The 21,418-nt window shown below is 37.6% G+C and overlaps 1 protein-coding gene across 1 annotated transcript in view; it reads left to right on the top strand.

The window, feature by feature from the left end:
- Nucleotides 1-14,253, top strand: part of XKR4 (XK related 4) — a 226,860-nt gene extending 212,607 nt beyond the window's left edge. Inside the window, exon 3 of the mRNA XM_027672994.1 lies at nucleotides 9,846-14,253. Within this exon, the coding sequence (XP_027528795.1) occupies nucleotides 9,846-10,792 (947 nt within the window). The 3' untranslated portion in view covers nucleotides 10,793-14,253. The remainder of the gene's footprint in view (nucleotides 1-9,845) is intronic.
- Nucleotides 14,254-21,418: the final 7,165 nt, after the last annotated feature.

Here is a 21,418-nt window from a genome sequence, read left to right as displayed (position 1 = left end):
AGAGAAAGAGAAAGAGAAAGAGAAAGAGAAAGAGAAAGAGAAAGAGAGAAAGAGAGAAAGAGAAAAAGAGAAAGAGAAAGAGAAAGCAAGAAAGAAAGACATATTTCTAAGGATGCCCTGACATTATACACTTTCAAGGGTACTGAGGACTTCTAAGTGTAAAACTGATGTCCTGGAAACCTTTAATTTTAAAATTCTGCTGATCCATGAAATATTATGATGAAGTTGTTTGAACCCTACAGAAATTCAGGCAAATCTGTGGCTGAAAACCAAAGGTAGATAAAGTCAGACTGAAAAAATGTGCATTTTTAAAGTCAAGGTAAATATCCTTTGGAAGGATGTGTGGGGTGAAGTTGTAGCCCCACAATTGAAGATTGAGGTAGTGCAAAAGTTAGACCGTGTTCCATGGGAGCAGTGGAGCTGGTTAGATGGTTTCCATGGACACGGCCTTGGGTTGCAGGGAGTACAAGGTTAAGGCTGTTTAGTAATGTGCAGGTGCTTAAATTCCTGGGTGTTGTTGTGGGAATATGTTTGTGTTGTGTGTGGGAAAGTAGAAGTTAGCAAGCTCAATAAAGGCTGCCTGCTGCGCTGAGCAGGCAGACATCTCTTTGTCTCACCATCCTAGTGTGTCTTGTGTGTCTTTCTTCCCCCTTTGGACCAAGACTTCACGACAGGTACCCTGCGACAAGGATGTTTTCTCCCTTGTTTTAAACTTTTGAATTCTTAATCACTTGTTTGAACACAAGGGATTCACTCAGTGTTCATAAGGCAATGCTCTGTGGCTTGTATTGCATTCACACTGATTGCAACTGTGCTATCTCACTTAAAATATATTTCCATATCTATGAAACGCATTACTGAACTATGAATTTTTTCCTTGTTTCACTATTAAAAAAAAATAGTAAATTTTTTGTGACTAGGTTACACTAAAAAAATGTTGATATGTACTTCCTTTTTCAGAATTTATACTATTCTCTACAGGCATAGAAAAATTGTATGTGTACTAAATTTCTAATTCTCCTGGGTACGTTCTCCTCCCTCATCCTTTCATTAAATCTCAGGAAATAATGTGACAGCTTTTATATTCACCGACAACCAGTTTTTGGCAGCCAGTGCTGCCTTGTAGGGGCTGGCAGGTGGCAAAACACCCTTCAGAGGAAGGAGGGTTTACATAAGTTTGAGGTGTATTCCATGTATCCCTGTGCAAGGAAAAAAACCTTTTTCTTGGGTGGTCCTGGAAGGAGAAGGTACAATCTGGCCCCTCAAGCAATGACCATATGCACGATTTGTGCATGCAAAAATATATTGGCATGAGGTGATTAGATGGGATGTGTTGACCTTGGATTGCACTCAGACACCCACCCAACTGCTTGTTTACTCCCCTTGCTCAGCAGGGAAGGGTGAGAAAAGAGGATAAAAATCCTTGTGGGTTGCAGTAAAGGGAGATCCCTTAGCAGTTAACATCACAGGTAAAACAGACTCAACTTGTGGAAAACTTATTTAATTTATTGTCAGTGAAAACAGATATGGATAGTGAGAAACACAGGTACAAAATAAAACAAGTTTTTCTCCCTGTATCCCACTTTTACTGACATCAACTTCACTCCTTCATCCCTGACCCTTCTGCCTCCCCATCCCATGTGGCACAGGGTGATGGGCAATGGGGGGTCACAATCAGTCAGTAACAGTTTCTCTCTCCTGCTCCTTTCTCCTCACACTTTTCCTCTGCTCCAGCATGATCCCTCCTACAAGATATAGTTCCTTCAAGACAAACCTGCTCCAGTGTGGGCTCTCCAGGGGCCACAGTTTCCATATCCATGTGCTGAAGGGTGTATATCTTCTCCCTCATGGTCCTTCACAAGTGGTGGGAAATTACCTGCTCCACCATGGTTGTCTCCCACAGGGGCTTGGAGCACCTCCTCCCTTTCCTTATTCTCTCACCCTAATATTTATACTGCTGTTCTTATGTCCTTCTTTCCCCTCTCCTCTGCCTAACAGGATTTTTTGTTCTTCCTTAAATATTTTTTCCAGAGGTGCTACCATCTTGGCTGACAGTCTCTGCTGTGTCCTGTGGTGTCTCACTTTGGAGCTGGCTGGATACTGGCTGGAACCATCTGTGTCTGGCATGATGCAGGCTCCTGGCCTCTCCTCATAGAGGCCACCCCCTGTGTCCCCCTGCCAGCACTTGAGCGTAGACACCCAGTACATTAGAAAACAGTTTTATGGAGAATTGATTAGGAAACCAATACTATTTCTATCACCACCATGTTTTTACTTCAACAGATTTATTTCCAAATTTTGTACCATTTCATTTCTAGTTTTGTATTGTTGCTTTGAGAGTTTTTATTCTGAAGTTTTACTTTCTTACCATATTTTGATGTGTGGGTTGAGCCCACACCTGCAGCAGCCCCAAGCCTGCGAGCTGGGAGGGACAGCATACAAACCTTTGGACAGGTGATACAATGACTTTATGAAAGAAACAAATGTTAATACTAATTTTCTCCCTATTCATGCTTAAACACTCTTGTAGGCTAAGTACAGTGTATTTTTTTAAAAAAGTTGCATATTCCTAAAAAAAAAAAAATTGTTTTCATGGAAGACTAAAATTGTCTAAATGGCGTTTACTGTGTACATCTTTTGTGGTTTTTTTCACTTGAATATTTTTCCAAAGCATTTCCAATAAAACAGTTCCGGTTGATCTTGTTAGTGGCCATGAAATGGAAATCTGTGTGCCTGGTTCCTACAAGTCACTGAAATATACCAGGATAAAATTTGTTCAGAAGCTGCCTAAGCAAAGCTCAACAGAAGAGTATAGGCAGAATCATAGAAATGTGGATCAACAGAAAGGCATTTCCTCAGAACTTATGTTTTAACAGGATTTTTACAGGTCTAGTAAGCTATATATTTTTCTCTTTCTCCTGTTGGGTGGCAGGGAGAAGTGCTACTGCAGCTGGTACTGACTTTATGGAAGGTGTCCATATATGCAGTACATTGGACAGAGCAGTGCAGGTGGAGCCTTCTCCCATAGATGGTGCCCTATATTTAGCTTAGCATTATGTTGTCGTGATGTTTCTTCTCAAGAGCTAATGGCAGGGGTTTTGTTCTGCTTGGGGTTGCTGCATTCTCCAGATAATCCCTTGATTTCTGTAAGCTACTTGCAGCAACCTCAAGGCATTGAAAGCCTAAGAAGAAATGTAGAAATCATGGAAATGAGCCTGGAGTCAGTGGGTATGTTTCTGCTGCACATACTTCACTGGAATAAAAGTTACCAAATTGCCTAACAGACGAGTCTAGCTGTGAAAGTACAGAAGTCTAAGTTTGGATTCCTAACAGGCAAAATGATTTCGTGGTTCTTGTTGTCCCTGCATGGCAAGTTGACTCTCTTTATCTGCATTGATTTGATTCATAGTTTCTAAGAGAACTCCTGAAATACACCAAAATTTGGGTAAAAGAATGAATTTGGAACTAGGGGCAAGGCAAAGGGGAACTGTTCTTGATGTTATCTTGAAATAAAATTATGACTATCATTCATGTATTTAAAGCTATGACCAGGATTGCTGCTCAGCAGAAGCTTCTCAACATTATGTCTAACAGTTAGATTTGCTAAGGTGGAAATTACCTTGAGTGCAGCAAGAGATAAATCATTAGGCAGGTGTCTTGTAAAGACCCTAAGAATCTGTTCAAGATACATGCAGTAAGCCAAACTCGTCAGTCGACTCGTGTTGTCTATGCAGAATCCAAAACACTGCTGGTAAAAAAATAGGAGTAGGTAAAATAAGTAAGGTTGAAAGTAACATTAATATATAGAATGTTTCTAGAGTTCCAGGGCAATGGTAAGTTGTTGTCGTGAGCCAAATGAAAGAAACAGCTGGAAGCTGTCTCACCAGAACTGTTAATCTATAGAAAGCAGCTGAGAGGAATCATGGGATTCCTATATATGCTAGCATCTTCTATGATAATTGCATAACACATAGGAGAAGTAATATCAGGCATAATACTGACTTAAATTTCGACAAGGAAGAGTTCCTGTCACCCCTTATGCTGTATTACGCTGCCTCGGTATACTGTGGGAGAAAGCTGAGCTGAATGTTGGCAAGCTGATGAAACTGCTGCCCTGAAAATCCCTGTCTGTGAATGCAGCCTGTGGCAAAAACTGGAAATGTGAACTACTGGAGACTCATCCTCAGACACTGACAGTCCCATGTTTGTGGGTAGCAAACAGTCTGAGCGTAAAACTAGAGAAATGGAATGTTACAGTAGGGTGGCATTTCTATCTAGACAGAATCAGATCTAGTGGTACTTAAAAAAGAAGAACAAAGTCCTTTTCTGACCTCAGGCAGCTTATTTCAGTTGAACAGAATGCTTTTGATCTTGATTTAGGACAGCTAATATATGACAAACTTGCTGATGTGGGAAAGTAATAGGATTATCTTGGCAACAAGCTTATGAGGAAATAACCCAGGTGAGGGGGAGAGCTTATATTGTTATCCCTTTAGATAATAGGAAAGCATGGAAAAGGTCAGATTTATCTTTAGGTTTCATCTCACAGTATTGGTCAGGGAGTGAAACACATATTGATGCCCTGGACGTTATGGTCCTTGATGTGATCAAAAGCTGCCCTTAAAACATGCAAAGCGTCCTATGTACTAAAGCACGTATGGAAGCACAGTATGTACACCATGCCATACATTGCTGTACTATGTATGGGAATAAAAGAACTAGCGAAGAAACCCATAGACAATTGTCAAGCTGCCTGCAAGCCTGCCTCCACGTGAATCTCTAGCTTGTGGCTATACTTGCAGAGCAACATAGCAAAAGCTGTGTAAATACAGCAAGGCATTTTCTGAAGCTGGAGGGATGCAGTCATGATATGCTGTTTCCTACAGGACTAAGATTTGAATAGTAGAGAACCTTGGCTTTGGTTCAGAGAAGCACCTGGAAGCTTGGATGCATCTATCAGCACCTCTCCAGTTGAGTAGGAAACTCATAAAATAGGCTTTCTTAAAATAATGTTTCATAATCCCAGATCCCAGAAAATGTTGTCATGCCCAGATGTCCTGCTGCATTTGGTATTCCTGCTTTTAGATAAGTTTACTCTAAGGCACGGTGAGATGAGCACAAGTTTAAAAGGAAGGATGAAGCAGAGACAGACACAGTTGGCAGTAGTTTGATTTCTGAAATCAGGTTGAATGTCAAGGAGCACTTTCTGTGATCAGTTCATCCATTTATATGGGTTGCAGCTGACTCGAGCTGTTCTGTACTTATGCTATATAGAATTTATGGACTGATGTGATTAGAAAAAAGTGATTTATGGACTTGAATATGCCTTTACTATCTCAAGTACAAATTAGGAGTAAAATAAAATTACTGTGAGAATGAGACCTGTATTTTTTTCAGCTACACTCCAGTCTAAAGATTATATTGTGGGATATCATGCAAAGGTAGAAGTGTTAGCAAGATACAACTAAGTTGTGAATTGCCATGCAGAGATGTAATATAGAAAAACTGTATGTGCTGTGAGCAATTCTATTTGGATTGCTCATGAACAACATACTTCTCTCAGATTTCTCACAAATACTGTGGAGAAGAATTTCATTGGCTCTCCTGTAGTTATTTGAGCTTGCTTGCTTCCCTGAAATCTTACATTTGTGAATGTATTCGTCTTTGTATACAGTCTCTTTTCTCTCATATATATTTGCTTTCATTTGTGAAAGTCACGTTAGGACTTGCTAAGTCTCTAAGGAGGTGTAGCTCATTGCAGTGTATTAAATTTTATATTTAAATTATCAGTACAGATATGCCGCACTCTATAAAATGCAAACATATCTTAGAGAAATTAATAATTTCTGGGGGAAAAATTAAAATTATAATTCAGTCAAGGCAGTTCTGTTCTTTGTTTATCAGACAGACAGTGTACTATCTTAAGAATATCTGAAATACATCTGTAATAAAAAGTTGTCATTCCTTTATGCAAACAACATAATTAAGTAATACAAACCCTTAACAGAATAAAAGAGGTTAAATTGTATTTTTCACTCAAAACAGATTATAATTAGTTCCTAGCAGAAAGTTTTCTTGATACAATGTATTATTTTCTCACTATTGTGACTGTTGTTGATGGGCTAATCTGCAAAGTGGGTACATACAATCCCACTCCCGTTCATTGCTATTTAGAGTATGTCAGGTGTCCATTTTAGAAACAGACAAAAGCATCATTTGCCTGATGCAAATTGTGAAGTGATGCTTTACCTATGCAAAGCCTGTATTTCTTTCCTCTTACAGACAGAACTTTAAAGACCAAATCACATACTATGGAAAAATACTTGAAGGTTCAGCTTCAGAAAAGAAAGAAATGGGAACATGTTTCATTCTTCCTAAGGCCATTTTAGAGAATTTTCCTGTTCTTTCAACAGTCTGTAACAGATGAGCATACAATTGCTTGTGTATATATTCACTGGGAATGGCTATTTAATCTTAATTTCTGAGATCAAGACCCTAAATACAAGACTCTCATAATACAAGATTGTCAAATACACCATAAAGCTGCTGCAGCACCCAAAGAGTGTACAGAGGCTGCAGTTGAGCAAGCAGCAAAGCTGGTTCCTGTTCCTCATGAATGGTGGCTCCACAGATCGCATCCAATTTCTGTTCATTTCTGGGTGGCAAATGAGCCTTCCTGACTGCAGAAGTTAAACCACCTGCATTGGTAAAGTTTTGTTTTGATAGCAATAGGAATTTATTTTAGTTCCTCTTTTGAAGTAGGGATAAAGAGGTTTATACAAACACATACTCAGCAACTGCATCAATAGGTTCTAGTTAATGAATTATCCATTCAGTGCTACAATAATTCACTTTATCTCTGACCATTCCTGGTGAATTATTTATATAGTGACATTTCTTAGCAAACTGCCATTTGCATCACTTTTACATTATTATTTTCATTATTAATTTACTTTTAATAATTCTTTAGTGCTTAGTCTCATCAATAAAGAGGAACAGATGGAGCCCATGAAGTGCTTAACCTTATCTTAATTCTATATCCCTAACACCATTGCCAATAGCACAAGGGTAGATACATAATACATTAATTGACAGTTCTTTCCTTTTGTACATTTCCTTGTCTCCTTTCTCTCCTGTTTGCCAATATTCCTGAGTTTGTCCTGTAAAAGCAAAGGATGATTCCCTGTTAATGACTATTTAAATAACAGAATTACATTACTATTGTACTTGCTTCTTTCTGTCCCAGACAATGACTATGAATTAATTAGCATTAGAACACTGGAAATTCCTATGAATTTAACATTATATTCTGTGTGCATTATTGAATGATTTTACACTTCCTAATGCAAAACTGATGATATCTCTACAAACCTCAGGGGGAGTGTGTGAGGTCATTAAAGTTAGATTTGCAAAGAAAACATGTGGATTTCTTGCTCACATTATTTTTTCCTGTGCTGATAATGCTACTTTTGAGCTCTTGTTCAGAGTGGCTCATTTGTATTGAAAGATTCTTTTACCCTTTATCCTATTCATCTACCTTTCCAAACTTTTCATTTCATGAGGGAAACGAACTGTGTTTTTTCAATACTTAAAACATTCCTACAGGAAAACAAGAACTTACATTTTCAGATCATAGTGTTGTCTTCAGAGATAACAAACAGAAGGGTAGCCCAGTGTGAGAAAACATACATACAAGTCAGAAATGAAAATAGCAATTTACACCATTTCTTCCTGTCCTCATTGCTGATAGCTTATTTTCTCCATGAAGGAGGATTCGAGCAGTAACGCTGGTGTTTTGCCATCCAGGCATCTACATGGGAATTAAATTGATGAAGTTTTGTTAAAAATTCTCCCTGGAATCCTAAGTTTGCTGTATGTTTCTACTGATTGTTTGTTATTATTTTTATTTTTAAAACAAAGGGATTTTAAATTCATGGGAGCTCACAACATTATTAGAACCCTGCCGGTGACCGAGGGAGAAACAATGGCAAACACAATCCATCCTGAAAGCAATTAATCTCTCTGTACTACTTACTGAGCAAAATGTTAATGTGTTAAGCCATTGCTTAAATAGAATTTTTCCATCAGAATCAGGTAGTATTTCCATAACCTGCATTTTTCTGTTTTAAAATAACCTCCTTTTTTTCTGAAGTAAATAGCAATATGTATTTCAGCTTAAATTTAACATTCTGTATTAATAAAATTTCATAAAATTTATAATAGTTAAGTAATATATTCTTGAACAGGGAAGAAAAATCTTGGCTATGCATCCAGAACCAAAGCTTGTTGAAATGATTAAACAGCTTTTAACAGCAGACAAAAGAAATGTTTTCTTCATGTCAGTTTGATTTACTTCAATAACTAGTTCAAAGTTAAGGAACGGCTTAGAAATAGAATAAGCTGAAGCATCATTATCTTTAAATGGTCTGTGAATAAACTCTCAGTCTGGGATGCTGAGACTTATGAATTCATTCATTAGCTGTATGTAAAATTAGGCTTGGTAATAAACCAGTGTTAAGTATAAAATGTTTGATACATTTTTCCTCTGTATACAACATTTATTGCAATTTTATTTAAATAATAAATACACTTGAAAGGCTGGGATTTTGCATTTCAATTGCAAATCCCATTTCCATCCAAAGCAGGTTGATATGAGTCGTAAGTAAACAAAAATTAATCTTCTAGTAAAGAAGAATTATTATCATTTCTAACAGAATGCTATGTAAGTATTAAGCATTTGAATAGTTATGCTGAACTATACCACTTCTGAAATGGGAATGTAAGGTACGTTTCTGGTAGTGTATGGAAGTAACAGATTAGTTTAAAAATTAGATTCAAATTAACTTTTTTTTTTTAATTTACGTACAGACAAGAGTCAAAGTCCCTTGAGGAGAAAAGAATAATACACATTCAAAATAAATATAAAATGGTCTTTTAAAAAAATAATTGGTTTACAGTTTTTGTATTTTTGTATTTTTTTGTATTTTCACAGAACTAATGTTTGAAATCTTATGAGAAATAATTTCATATTCAATTCTTGAAATAATTTTGAAGTTTTACCAAAATATTATAGTTTAGGGCCTTGTAAGTAGGCAACTCTGTGATATATGGGAGATAGAATGGCTATATTGCTATATTAATCATAAACCCCTACTTTAGGAGCATCTTTACTCAGAATTTTAATTGGGTAGACAATTCCAACATTTCTAAAATAAATTTAATTTCCAGCTGAAAGAAAATAAGTTTTGACATTTTATACTTATTAAAATTCTGTTTAAAATATCAAAATGGGCATTTTTTTCCCTTAGCAAGAGTAAAGCAGTCAGTTTACATTTTCATGTAACAAGAGTTACATAAATTTATTTTTAAAATGCAGATTTATGCTCACGTTGTTATTGATTTATTTTAACTGTATATGATGCTGACATTTTAATTAGAAAGACTTAGTTGCTTTATATTAGGTTTCCTTACTGATTTATCAAAATCAGAACATTCATATTCTCTCTTGAAAACAATAACGATAGCAGGTCCCATTAAGTCACAGAGCTGACAGAGACGCTCATCTCCAACTTGCTCAAAGTTGTGAATTAGTTAATTTGTTTCAAACATGTAATTGCTAGAGAGGCGGTTCAGAGTGCGGTTTGATGACCACTCTTGTTTTTGTGTATCCAGCATTGTAAGGGCAATGAAATCTCAGCTGTTGGGGTCTCTGAGCTAAAGGAGAAGGAAGAGGTTTTATTATGTCAGTGGTGGAGAATGTATTTAAAGCAGTAAGGATCTCACCGGTTTCAGCCAAGCACTGACATACTAATTATGCCTTAACTACATCTCCTGTTTCCTCCTAGGTCTTACTGCTGCAGCATCTCTCGTATCCCTGGCCTGGGCTTTGGCTTCCTACCAAAAGGCCCTCCGTGACTCCCGTGATGACAAGAAACCCATCAGTTATATGGCTGTTATAATCCAGTTTTGCTGGCATTTCTTCACAATTGCAGCAAGGGTCATTACTTTTGCTCTGTTTGCCTCAGTTTTCCAGCTGTACTTTGGGATCTTCATCGTGTTGCATTGGTGCATCATGACCTTCTGGATTGTTCACTGCGAGACAGAGTTTTGCATCACTAAATGGGAGGAGATAGTTTTCGACATGGTTGTTGGTATAATCTATATCTTCAGCTGGTTCAATGTCAAGGAAGGAAGGACACGCTGTAGGCTTTTCATTTACTATTTTGTCATCCTTTTAGAAAACACTGCCTTGAGTGTTCTCTGGTATCTGTACAAAGCCCCCCAAATCTCTGATGCATTTGCCATACCAGCACTGTGTGTAGTGTTCAGCAGCTTTTTAACAGGCATCGTTTTTATGTTAATGTACTATGCCTTCTTTCACCCCAATGGACCAAGGTTTGGGCAGTCGCCAAGCTGTGCTTGTGAGGACCCTGCCACTGCCTTCACCCTACCCCCAGAAGTGGCCACAAGCACGCTAAGGTCCATCTCCAACAACCGGAGTGTCACAAGCGAGCGGGATCAAAAATTTGCAGAGAGGGATGGATGTGTGCCTGTGTTTCAGGTGAGACCCACCGCACCATCCACACCTTCATCCCGGCCACCAAGGATTGAGGAGTCTGTCATTAAAATTGATCTGTTCAGGAACAGGTACCCAGCATGGGAGAGACATGTGTTGGACAGGAGCCTGAGGAAGGCAATCTTGGCATTTGAATGTTCCCCTGCTCCTCCACGGCTACAGTATAAAGATGATGCCCTTATCCAGGAGCGCTTGGAATATGAAACCACATTGTAAACAAAGCAAAAACACGGCTTGAAGAAGCTCCAGTGTTACAGTCCAAATTAAGGGTTGACAGTAGGGCTGTAGGAATAACTAAACTGTGTACTACAAGTAGAGCAGCAAGCTGTAGTGTTTTAGTCTGGCTATCATCATGATTATCATTTGATCCATTGTGTGCAGTCTGTCTGCAGGACACTGATACAGCAGCATCATCTGAAAGCCTAAAAAAAACCTTGACCCACACATACAGATCAGTTACTTCAGCTAGGGAAACTCACCCACGACCCCTTGCTGCTATGAAACTCTGACTGCACAGTACTTACAACCAAATAAGAGCTTTCAACTTTAGCCAGTAGTGCATTTTATTTTAGAAATTAATGACTGATATTTCCAAAATCAATGGCAAAAATAAACGAAAAACCTACCTTTTCAAAAATAACAAAACTAGCACACAGTGTTTCTGTTATGAAAAATGTTTTCTGGAGAAAAAAATAGGAGCATACTAGTCTTCAACACTCCCATAAATCAACCATTCAGGTTAGGTTAGGTATGCAAAATGGTTCTTAATTGAAAAGATACATTGTCATGTTTGTAAGGCTGTCAAAGGAAAGTAAACTAAATTTTGATTAATTAGGTCATAAAAATTAATACTACCAGAACTGTTTGCTTTCTGTGGAATTTCAAAGTCTCTTTAAAATAAAATTTAGCTTCTTGATGTTACTTTTAGCAGAAATCCTATGCAGCTCACTTCTGGTTTTCAGGAGAAATAAGGAGCTCTAACATGTAGTGATATACATTAAATGATAATCATGATTCAATGTTCACTTTGCAAAAAAAAAAAAGTGAAAGAACAGGGAAGTATAGTTTTCATATTCTAAACTTTTTGGAGGACCCCATTCAGACATTTCAGAAGAAACTACAAGGAGATGAACACACTGAGACTTCTCTGTTTCAGGACTGAGAATGCATGATTCAGTGTGTGAATGTATGCAGGGGTGACAAGAGACTGTGACATGCCATACCCTTCTAGTGCCAAACATTGTATAACTGCAAGGTTGATATTGCCTGAGGGACAGATAACAAGTGGCACAAGCCCTACCAGAAAAAGAAGCAGGGAAGACCAACCAAGTTCTCAACATGTAGAGACAGCTCTGATTTTTCCCAACCCGAGGTGAAAGTGGTGTCTTTTAAAGGCTTTCAGTCACCTCTTAGTAAGTATATTCACAGAAGTATAATATAAGAAAGTTATGTGAAAGAGTCTCTTCTGCCTGTTCAAGACTTTTGTCCAGATGCGTCTAAAAATTACGTTGAATCTCTTGTAATAGAGTGCTTTGCTGCAAGCTTTTGGGTTTTAAATACCTCCCTAAATCTAGTCAATGGTATTATCCTTCATGTTAAAAGTATCCCCTGATGGTGCTTTCAAATGCATTAAAGGTGCAAGTCAAAATTTGATAGTATTTTTTTTAAATCTGGTGCAGAGTGAAAAACTCATGGATTATTTCGATATTTTTGTAAACTAAAAATATGGTATAAAAGGTTACTTTTTATAAACCTCAAATCTTTTAATACATTTCATTCTCTTTATAGCTTAGATTTTAAGAATTGGTCCATGAATTTTATCAAATGGCTTTTTCAGGTTGATGTAAACCTGGTTTTCACACATTATGGATTTGTTTTGCAGTGTAATGCCATATGAAAGCCTACATGGGTACTTTTAGAATACCCTATAAACTGTGGATCCTGTTTCAAATGTAAGTGGCTTGTAAAGATACCAAGTGATTCCATAAGAAAAAATTTGCTATAACTATTTCCATCCATTTTAGGAGAGAGAAGCAGAACTGAAGAGTTATTGTTGTAAATGGCATTGTCAGAATGGAGAAGACCTGATGATTGGTATTGTAATGTTCGCTGTCAGATATATCCAGTGTAGTTACTGCTGTATATGCTGCTGAATTAATTTCAGTCTTTCCTATTATGAATATTTGTACTATGAAATGGCCAAGGTTACACCAACTATGTTTATTTGTGTGCGTTCAATTAGCCATTTTTAATGTTGACTTTTTTTATTAGTGAAATGTTCGATACCTGTTGTTCTTTGCTGGGACAAGTTCCTCAAAACAAAAAAAAATCTGTGAAAGTGCAGGAATCTGCAAGGCAGAGGGAACTTTACACAGATCAGAAAACACCCATGCTTCAAGGGTTTCTTAGGTATTTTCAAATTAAGCAGTAGCCAACTGCCTCTATAATAATTTTTTAAATAAAAAATTTTTTGATAGTCCAAACCTGAAGCTTTGTACAAAGTGATTGCCCTTCTCTCCATGAATATATAGCTGATTATTCAGAGAAAAGCACTAATGTTTTGTCAAAAAATATACCAGTGCAAGAACTGCTAAAAAAAAGGTTTTTGAAGCAAGTCCTTTGTCCTGTCAAATGCAGTAGAGCCTTCACTCCAGAATCAAACGCTAGTTCGCACAAGGAAATTGCTGGTTTTCTTTACAAACAGGGCAAATGGTAAGCTTTGTGATCCAAGATGTGTTTCTTTTGGAAACAGTTGAATGTGTTTGCTGCTGCTTTAACAACTCAGAAATTTAAGCCTGAATGAGGCACAGTGGGCAGCCTTTGCAAGCTCAACCCACCCTCCGGTACCTCCTGGGGAGAGGGGCACATCACGGCTGTCAGTGAGGCTTGTCCTGTGCTGCTGTCCCTCTCATCCCCTTGCTCTTCCTCAGAGCTGTGAGCCCTTTGGTCAGGGCTTAAAGAATTGAAGAAACATTCCTTCGTACAAAATTTAAAGGGTTAAAGTCTGCACCAGTGCTTGCTTTGCAAAGTTGCTGAAGAAGGTTTGGGGTGAGTTTGTTTGATTTGCTCTTGTTTGGTTTTGGAAGGAAGGACACAGAGGTATTATTTATCCATGTGGGTTTTCATGCCTAACATTTACTTTCTTTACTCTCCCAGCATTTTTGATTTTTTTCTAATAATGTTTGTAAAAATGTTTATCTTAAGCAAACTACTACTGCAGGGTCCGAGTGCGGAGCAACATATACATACACATATATATATATATATATATATATGTATATGCACAGCACTATATATATATGCATCTTGTCCTAAGAATTCAGTCTCGCTGTTTGAGGAAGGGAGAGAAATCAATATACACTAAGTCAAAATTTGCTCTCCAAAATCTTATTCTGTTACATTCATAACATCAGTGATACTTGTACTGAGAACAGGGTGGCCATTGAAATCTTAACACTCAGATGACTACGTTTCATAATTTGCATTGCTGTGAATAGTCACATTAAATGCTGTAAGAACTTTTTATAGAAATTGCCAAGATTAAACATCATTCACGTTGAAATTCCATGATGGCCTTAAGGACAGTTAATAATCAATATGCACTATTCTTTTTACCACAGACAGTTTTAAAATCAATAATGTTCAGTTAAGACAGCAATAGCAAAAAAAAAAAAAAACAAAAAAACAAACAACAAAAAAACAAAACCCAAAAAAACCCACCCAAAAAATTGTAAAGAAAATTAACTTCTGCTTTTGAAATAATAAAAAAAATCAGGCCTTTTAAATTTCATTCCAGAATACAAGAAAATGAAATGTTCATATTTTGATATTCACATTCTGGTAAAGAAAAGCAATCACATCTCTTTGTTAGATGTAAGAATTATGAAAGCATTGTTCTACTGAACCAAAAAAATTGCCAGCGGATTTAATGGTAACTTATCTGGTTAAACACTTGGTCCTAAACTTTTGAGAGTCTGTATTTGTCTGTTACAGAAAAGACAATTCAACTACTATTCACTACTCTAATTAGATAAAGAAGAGGTAATATATACCAGGTTCATTCAGAAAACATATAAAAAATGTAACATACAATTTTTGTCTTATTTTAAAAGTTATTTGTTCTGTAATAAGATAATTTTTCTGAAAAAATTCTTTGCAAATATGTGCAATACCTTTTTCCTGCATATTTAATAATGAAAAAAGTAATTTCTGATTTTGTTTATGTCAATTTAAGTATGTTTCTCATGCTAGAACAATGTTTCTGTGCTTGGGCTATATGGCTTTGATGACATATAAACAACATTTTTACTGACAAAACAACAAATTCTCTATTAATTAATTTTTATAACACTGGAGATAATTTTCCTTCCAAAATTCAATGCCTCATCCGCCTGATTTTGTAAACTTTTAAGCAGAGAGGGTAAATTACAATTTTATTGGAGATGTAATTTTTAATATGTGATGAATAGCTATTACACCCGTATTAGTTTAAAACATACGATGGTCTAGCCAATACATCATTATTTCCCCAAAAGAGCAATTCATAAGTGGTAGTAAAAGTAAAGGTGCTGCTTTATTTGGAAAGGGACTTCCAATCATGCAATATATTCATTTACTTTTTATTGGCCAGCAGATATTCACAACCAGCCTTTTGGGTTTTTTAGAACACAAATTAAACAATTTTGAAGTCTTTGTGATTTGATCATATAACTCCTGAAGAGCCTTAAAAGTGGCGCTGTATTGAGTTTTAGTTGGCTCTGCCAGTGATTCAGCTCCCAAAGCCGTTGCTGCCCTTTCTCTGCTCCATCCCTGAAGTCATGCAATCCAGAGTGACTGAGATGCTGAGATTTACTTTGCACCCCCTGCACTGCCTGTACAGTGCCAAGGAAAAGACTTCAGCAGATTTCTGTGGTCCTGCTGCTGCCTCTCTTGCTCCTGTGCATGGTGGGAAGCAGAGTAAATTGCATATGTGCATCTATTTAAATGAGCTTATTTACGCTGAGCCCCTACAAGATGTGTGTGATGAAAATAATCGCAACACGTGTCCATGAATTTACAAGCCCAACACTGCAATTACTAATTCTGTAGCATAACAACGCAGAACATGGGAAGAATTGTCTAAACACACAATAAGCCATTTAATTTTGCTAATTGTAGCAATTAGACTAGCTTGCATGAAGCCTGTGCTCTCAGCAGAAAGCCAAATAGAGTAAATGGCAAACAGCCATTTATATACCAGAGACATTAAGTCATGAAATCCTCCCTTCATTGTTATAGAACTATGTCTTTTCATTATGACGTTGAATTGATTCTTCTTTATCCTGATAAAAGAGATAAAATGCAAAATAAGAACAGATTCTTTTAAATCTGGGAATTAAAAAAAAAAACCACAACAGATTACTGCAGTTCTCATGTAGTGATTTTTTGAAACAAATTCTGTCATTATTTTCACTTGGCTGCAGATTGCTGAGCAATCAACTTCTGAGATGATTTCTCACATCTGGTATGAGCAGACTTCATTACAGGAGAGACAGAGATGAACATAACAAAGCCTTGCTCATACAGAGTTAGGGGAATAGTGTCACTGATCAACAGATTGTTTACAAAGCTGTTTTAATACGTGAGGTATCCCTGGGCACAATTTGTTTTACAGTAGTGACCTCAGTGCAGGACTTTCATGAGATGTCTTCACTGATATGACAAAATCAGGCCCCTGGTATTGAGTGAACAACTGCATGAATTCAGACCACAGCAATGGAAGTCTTCACCTCCTTGCTCCAAACTGAAGTCAGCTGGAGATTTGCTTCTTTCCAAAGAGCCTGCATGTCACTTGGCTCAACCAGAAATACATACTCTAAACTTCGTGCTAGCTCAGCATGAATCAAACATTTCTTCTTCTTTCCCTTTTAGTTCAAACATTTAAGAACATACGCACTTTGACACAGTTGCTGTTTTGTGATCCTTTTAAGAAGATTTTGAAAAATTCCTCTGAAACCAGTCATTTCCAGTGATTCTTATAAAAGTCAATTGCTGACCAGCACATTCATTAAAAGGAACTTTTTCTAAATGTATAAGCTTGGCTCCTGTACATACATTTTACTCTGAATGTTTAGGGTTTCTTTCTTATGCAACGGATCTTATGTACCCATTAGTAAGCTGTATGCCTACTCTGAATCCTGGGGCAAAGAGGACAGATATGCAAGATGCAGGGCAGAAAGTCCTCTTCAGGACTTTTACAGGGTGATTTGCGTGAGCCAGAGAGGTCAGAGAGAAGCTTGTATATAATTACGATAGACTTATACATGCTATATTAATTGATAGAAATTTACAAGAAATTGTGATATAAGTGGCCAACTTATAGGTCAAATCTCAACTTTCACATGCAAGGCAATGTAAAAAAAAGCAGTGAAGAAACTTTGAAGTGCAAGCAAAAATCTCTTCGAGGAATGGTTGGGATAAACTTAAAAATATAACAGATTTGTCATAACTAGATGTCATATTCGTAAAAAGAAAGATGAAATGGCTATGGGTACAGTTTCTCTATCTGTAGATTTCAGCCTCTTATTTCAGATGTCTTTGGAAGCAATTGCTTCTGGATCTTACTTCTAGGCATGCTGCAGCCCTAAGAATACTAGCAGCTTTTCTACACAATACCTGTTCTGCTATAGGAAAGTCCACATCCTTTTAACCATGTGTTGAGTTTGGCATTGTTTTCTGCACTGAACTAAACCTCACAAAAGCTTTTTTAGCATGAAATAGGTGTGTCCAGTCAGCCACATACTGTGTAAAGGTACTGAAAAACAGAATTTCACTAATAAGTGATTTCCTCAAGGTAAAAAAGCTGCTTGTTGAATGTCTAGAAGAGACTTCAGAGGCATAACACAGTACAAAGGCAAGACATAGACTGTGTTTGTGTGCTACAAGTCCACTCAGGGCAAGGCCTGGTCGTAGTCCAGCACTCCCTTCCCCATCTCATGCACCAAAGAGCCCACAGAGAGAAAAATCAAGTGCATGAGCTGGATGAAAGCCACAACACTCGGGGACCAGATACCCAGCACATTGCAGCACACGTGTAGAGGTCTGCACAGGCACATTGGGGGCCTCAGACTAATACTGTGATCCTCAAACTGCACTAACTAGCAGCTCCTGAACGTTTTTAGTGCCAGATGTTCGACCACATAAAATTTGGCTCCTGGACTTGGTCAGAAACAACTTGGTCTTAACAGCACAAGGTAGCTCAGCTCCTATCTCCCACCTAAGCCTGCCAGGATCCCCTGAGCACATATTCTTCTGCTTATTTTACCTGAAGGACTTGGGTCCTCTGGGGTGCTATCAGATGGAGCTTTGCACAGAAATACTCATGACTGCTTTTCCAGCAGTAAGTTGGTGGTAAGCAGAGACCAAGGGGAGAGCCAGATGCAGTTATCTCTTCCACTAGCAATGATTCATATCTTTAGCTACTGTCTCTCAGGGGAAGGCTATAGGGCTGCACACTACTGAGGAGAAGGGCAATGCTCCCTGCTTCATATTTTGAGGCTGTTCTTCCTCTTTGTGGAAAACATAAAAGTTATCCTGTGCAATGTAGACGTACTTCTAGTATTTTGACATGTTCAGTCCCTTTAGTGTCGAGGGCTGAAATCGTTGAGCGCATTCAGTGCCATTGCCTACATCCAGCAATGTCTACAGGATACATCTGGGGAAGAAGAAAATCACTCTGCTCACCCTCCAAAAGCCGTATGAACATGGTTAGCACTGTGACAAAGCCTGAATCTCTACATGCTGCCTTGAATCAGGTCTACTAATGCACTGTGTGCTAATGCACTGCTAACGCTGTGGCCACGTTCACCTGGTTTTTCATTGGAGCTCAGGCAGACTTTTTATGGGCACCAAAGCTGCATGTGTAGCTTATCTATAGTTGCCTGAGCCCAAGGTGCATACCCTTTGCAATCCCAGTTCCTTCACCAAACAAAGATCAGTTTGGGCTGAGCAAAGGGCAAACAGGCTCTATGCTATCTAGCCAAGCATGTGGAGCACACATGGTTTCTCTGGATGGTACATTTGAATCACAGTTATGTGCAAATTGCCCAGGTTATGGTGAATGCAAAAAGTTCAGTGTCCACAGTTTGGAGCATGCTATAATGAATACTCTCTGTGAAAGTGTTTGTTTTTATCATAATAAAAATAGTACAATCTTATCTCATACTTGGGAGCAAATTTACAGTATCAAATGCATTTATATATATATACGTGTGTATATATATGTGTGTGTGTGCATGTATACATGACAGTGAGTCCTGAGATTCTATTAGGATTCAATCTTGCAATTCATTTAAATTCTAAGCCTAAACAAAAGGATCAAGAGCATTGCCATCAAGGGTAATCAAGTGATAACTGCAAAAAGAAAAGAACATTATTGGAAAATATATTCTAGTTATTATTTGAGACAGCTTTGCGATGTATTATGCCAGCACTTTAACAAAAAGTTATGGAGAAAATATGTCTAATGCTATATTTCATAATCTTAAATATTTTGGTAAAAGAATAGAGTGGGAAAAATTTATATAAAATAAAGAAGGATCTATCACATTTACTTAAGGAAAAAATCATAGGAAAATGGCAAAGGGATCAATTAAACTTTTATTTCATTTAATGTTTGTTGTATTTGTTTTTCTATCAGTTATCATTGTCAGTAGTTTATGAAGGAAATAACTTGCAATAATTAGGATGGTTTACTTGCATTTTAACTGAAGAACACTGAAGAGTGTTTGTTATCCAACCCATATGCAGTTTCCTGATACATGCTGTCAGAAGGAAAAATTTCCTCTTGCATGGATTATGTATTGAAGATAAATTTCAAATGCATGTATTTGAAAACAATATTCCTATCAATTTAAATATATCATGCATACGCAGTAGCTATTTCTGAAATTTTAATTACTAATTTTTTTCAGTATGTTCTGCATTATTATCTGCCTATCCCAGATTGTTTCTTAGGTAATGTTTGATAGGAATTAATTTTAAATTTTATGAAGCTGAGGAAGAGACTACTTGCCAGTAAAGGCACTTGCTTTTATATGTCTAGAGTTCCTGACCAGAGTCACCATTCAGCATTAAGGACACTGTTTGAAAAAACCAGTAACTTTCCAATAGGATCTGATTTATGGACAGATAGATCTAAAATTCTTGTGACTGGGTCAGACAATGGCAGTAACTACAGAGAGAAAGTTAAAAAATAGTCACTAATGACTTTCAACATTGTTCCCTGCATTTCCATTTTGGGACTAGTATAGCCTTCCTGTCAGCCAACATCCACAAGTGCCGTGATCACTCCTGGCACCGGCACTGTGGCATTCCCTCTGGCTGAAAGTGAAGACAAGGTAGGCAGCTTGTTTCCAGCTCCAGTTCCTCCTGGGTTACCAGGCTGGCCCACAGGGGATATTTCACTGAGAACACTTTATCTATTGGTGAGATTGCCACACCAATCTGGGCAGGATTTAGCCTTTAGAGAGCACTGTATAGACAATGAAAAATCTTCCTTTGTCAGCAGAGAGGGCAGCTGCCACTATTTATAGTCACAAAGTGCCAGCATATTGTCATGTATTTGTGGCTGCTATCGATTCCTCCTTTTTTATTTTATTGGAACAGCTTGGAACTTGTCGAGCTGTGCCTAGGTTGATTTGCAGCTAATTAATTCAACCGACATTTTTAATCTTGCAAATTTGTGACTTGTAATACAGTAATCAAGGTCCCGTGAGCAAACATTAATCAGCTTGGGGGAAAAAATAGAAAGCCATTGTTAGCTATGTTCAGCAAGGTGCCCACACTGGAAAGAGAGATCTAGAAGAAATGCAATATTAGTAAATTCATCCTAGCTAAACTAAGCTTTCATCATTCATCTTATGAAACATTTATCCATTTCATTTGTTTTGTATGTGCAAGGAGTTGTATTTAAAAGAGGATTACTGGGATTGAGACAGGTCTAGTTACCATCAATGGGGAACTGGCCATCTATTCATCTTATCAACCAAAAAGTCATTCTACCCAACAGCAGTACAATTTTATTTTTGAGATGAATTTGCTGGTTGTGGAACAGTTTATCTGTAACAAAACACATAACCACATTTAGTAACAGCACTAAGTACTGGGTGAATGAGTGAAGAAAATATTGCATTCGTTGCTTTTAACACACAGCTGGATTTTAGCTGCTTTGACATGAAGCAGAAGGGAAAAAAAAATGTAAAGTTGCCTATACCAAACGTGATCTTTCAATAATGAAAGGCTTGTGACCAGCAAAGCATTTAAACCCTTTCATCATCACAAAGGATGTAGGTTAGTACACTTGCAATTTATAAAAACAACTAGGAATAAGTGGGTGGTTTTATATTTAACCTAACTCTAGTACTTGGAGGAACATAGCAACATGGGACTCAGCAAGAGCTCTGGCTTGGGCCCCTCCTGGTACAGAGTTTTCAAGCAGGGTGCTGTCACAGCCCCCTCCAGTCAGACTGCACAGGGTTCGTGTGTGTGTACGACAATGAGTAATCTGTACATATGTTTCATTCTGGGAGCATCTCCACTGTTGACCTTCGCAGGGAGGCCAGAGATCAAAGACACGAAAGCAAAAGGGTGACTCCTCCAGTCACGATTAAGAGATATTTGTGAAACACTGTGGAAGCTGCCCCTGCTTCAGTGGATAAAGGGAGGAGCAGAGTCTTTCAACGGGAGGGGAAGGGGAACAAAACAACAAAAAAACCAAAACTCAAACCAACAAACCTTGATGCCAAAATACTACTTATAGCGCAATTACTCTCTCCTCTGGGAAAGATGTTGTCTGGGAAAATT

The sequence above is a fragment of the Neopelma chrysocephalum genome, unplaced genomic scaffold (genome assembly GCF_003984885.1).
Source record: "Neopelma chrysocephalum unplaced genomic scaffold, ASM398488v2 Primary Assembly neopelma1_22, whole genome shotgun sequence".
NCBI classification, from domain to species: domain Eukaryota; kingdom Metazoa; phylum Chordata; class Aves; order Passeriformes; family Pipridae; genus Neopelma; species Neopelma chrysocephalum.
This window is presented reverse-complemented; position numbering and strand designations above follow the sequence as displayed.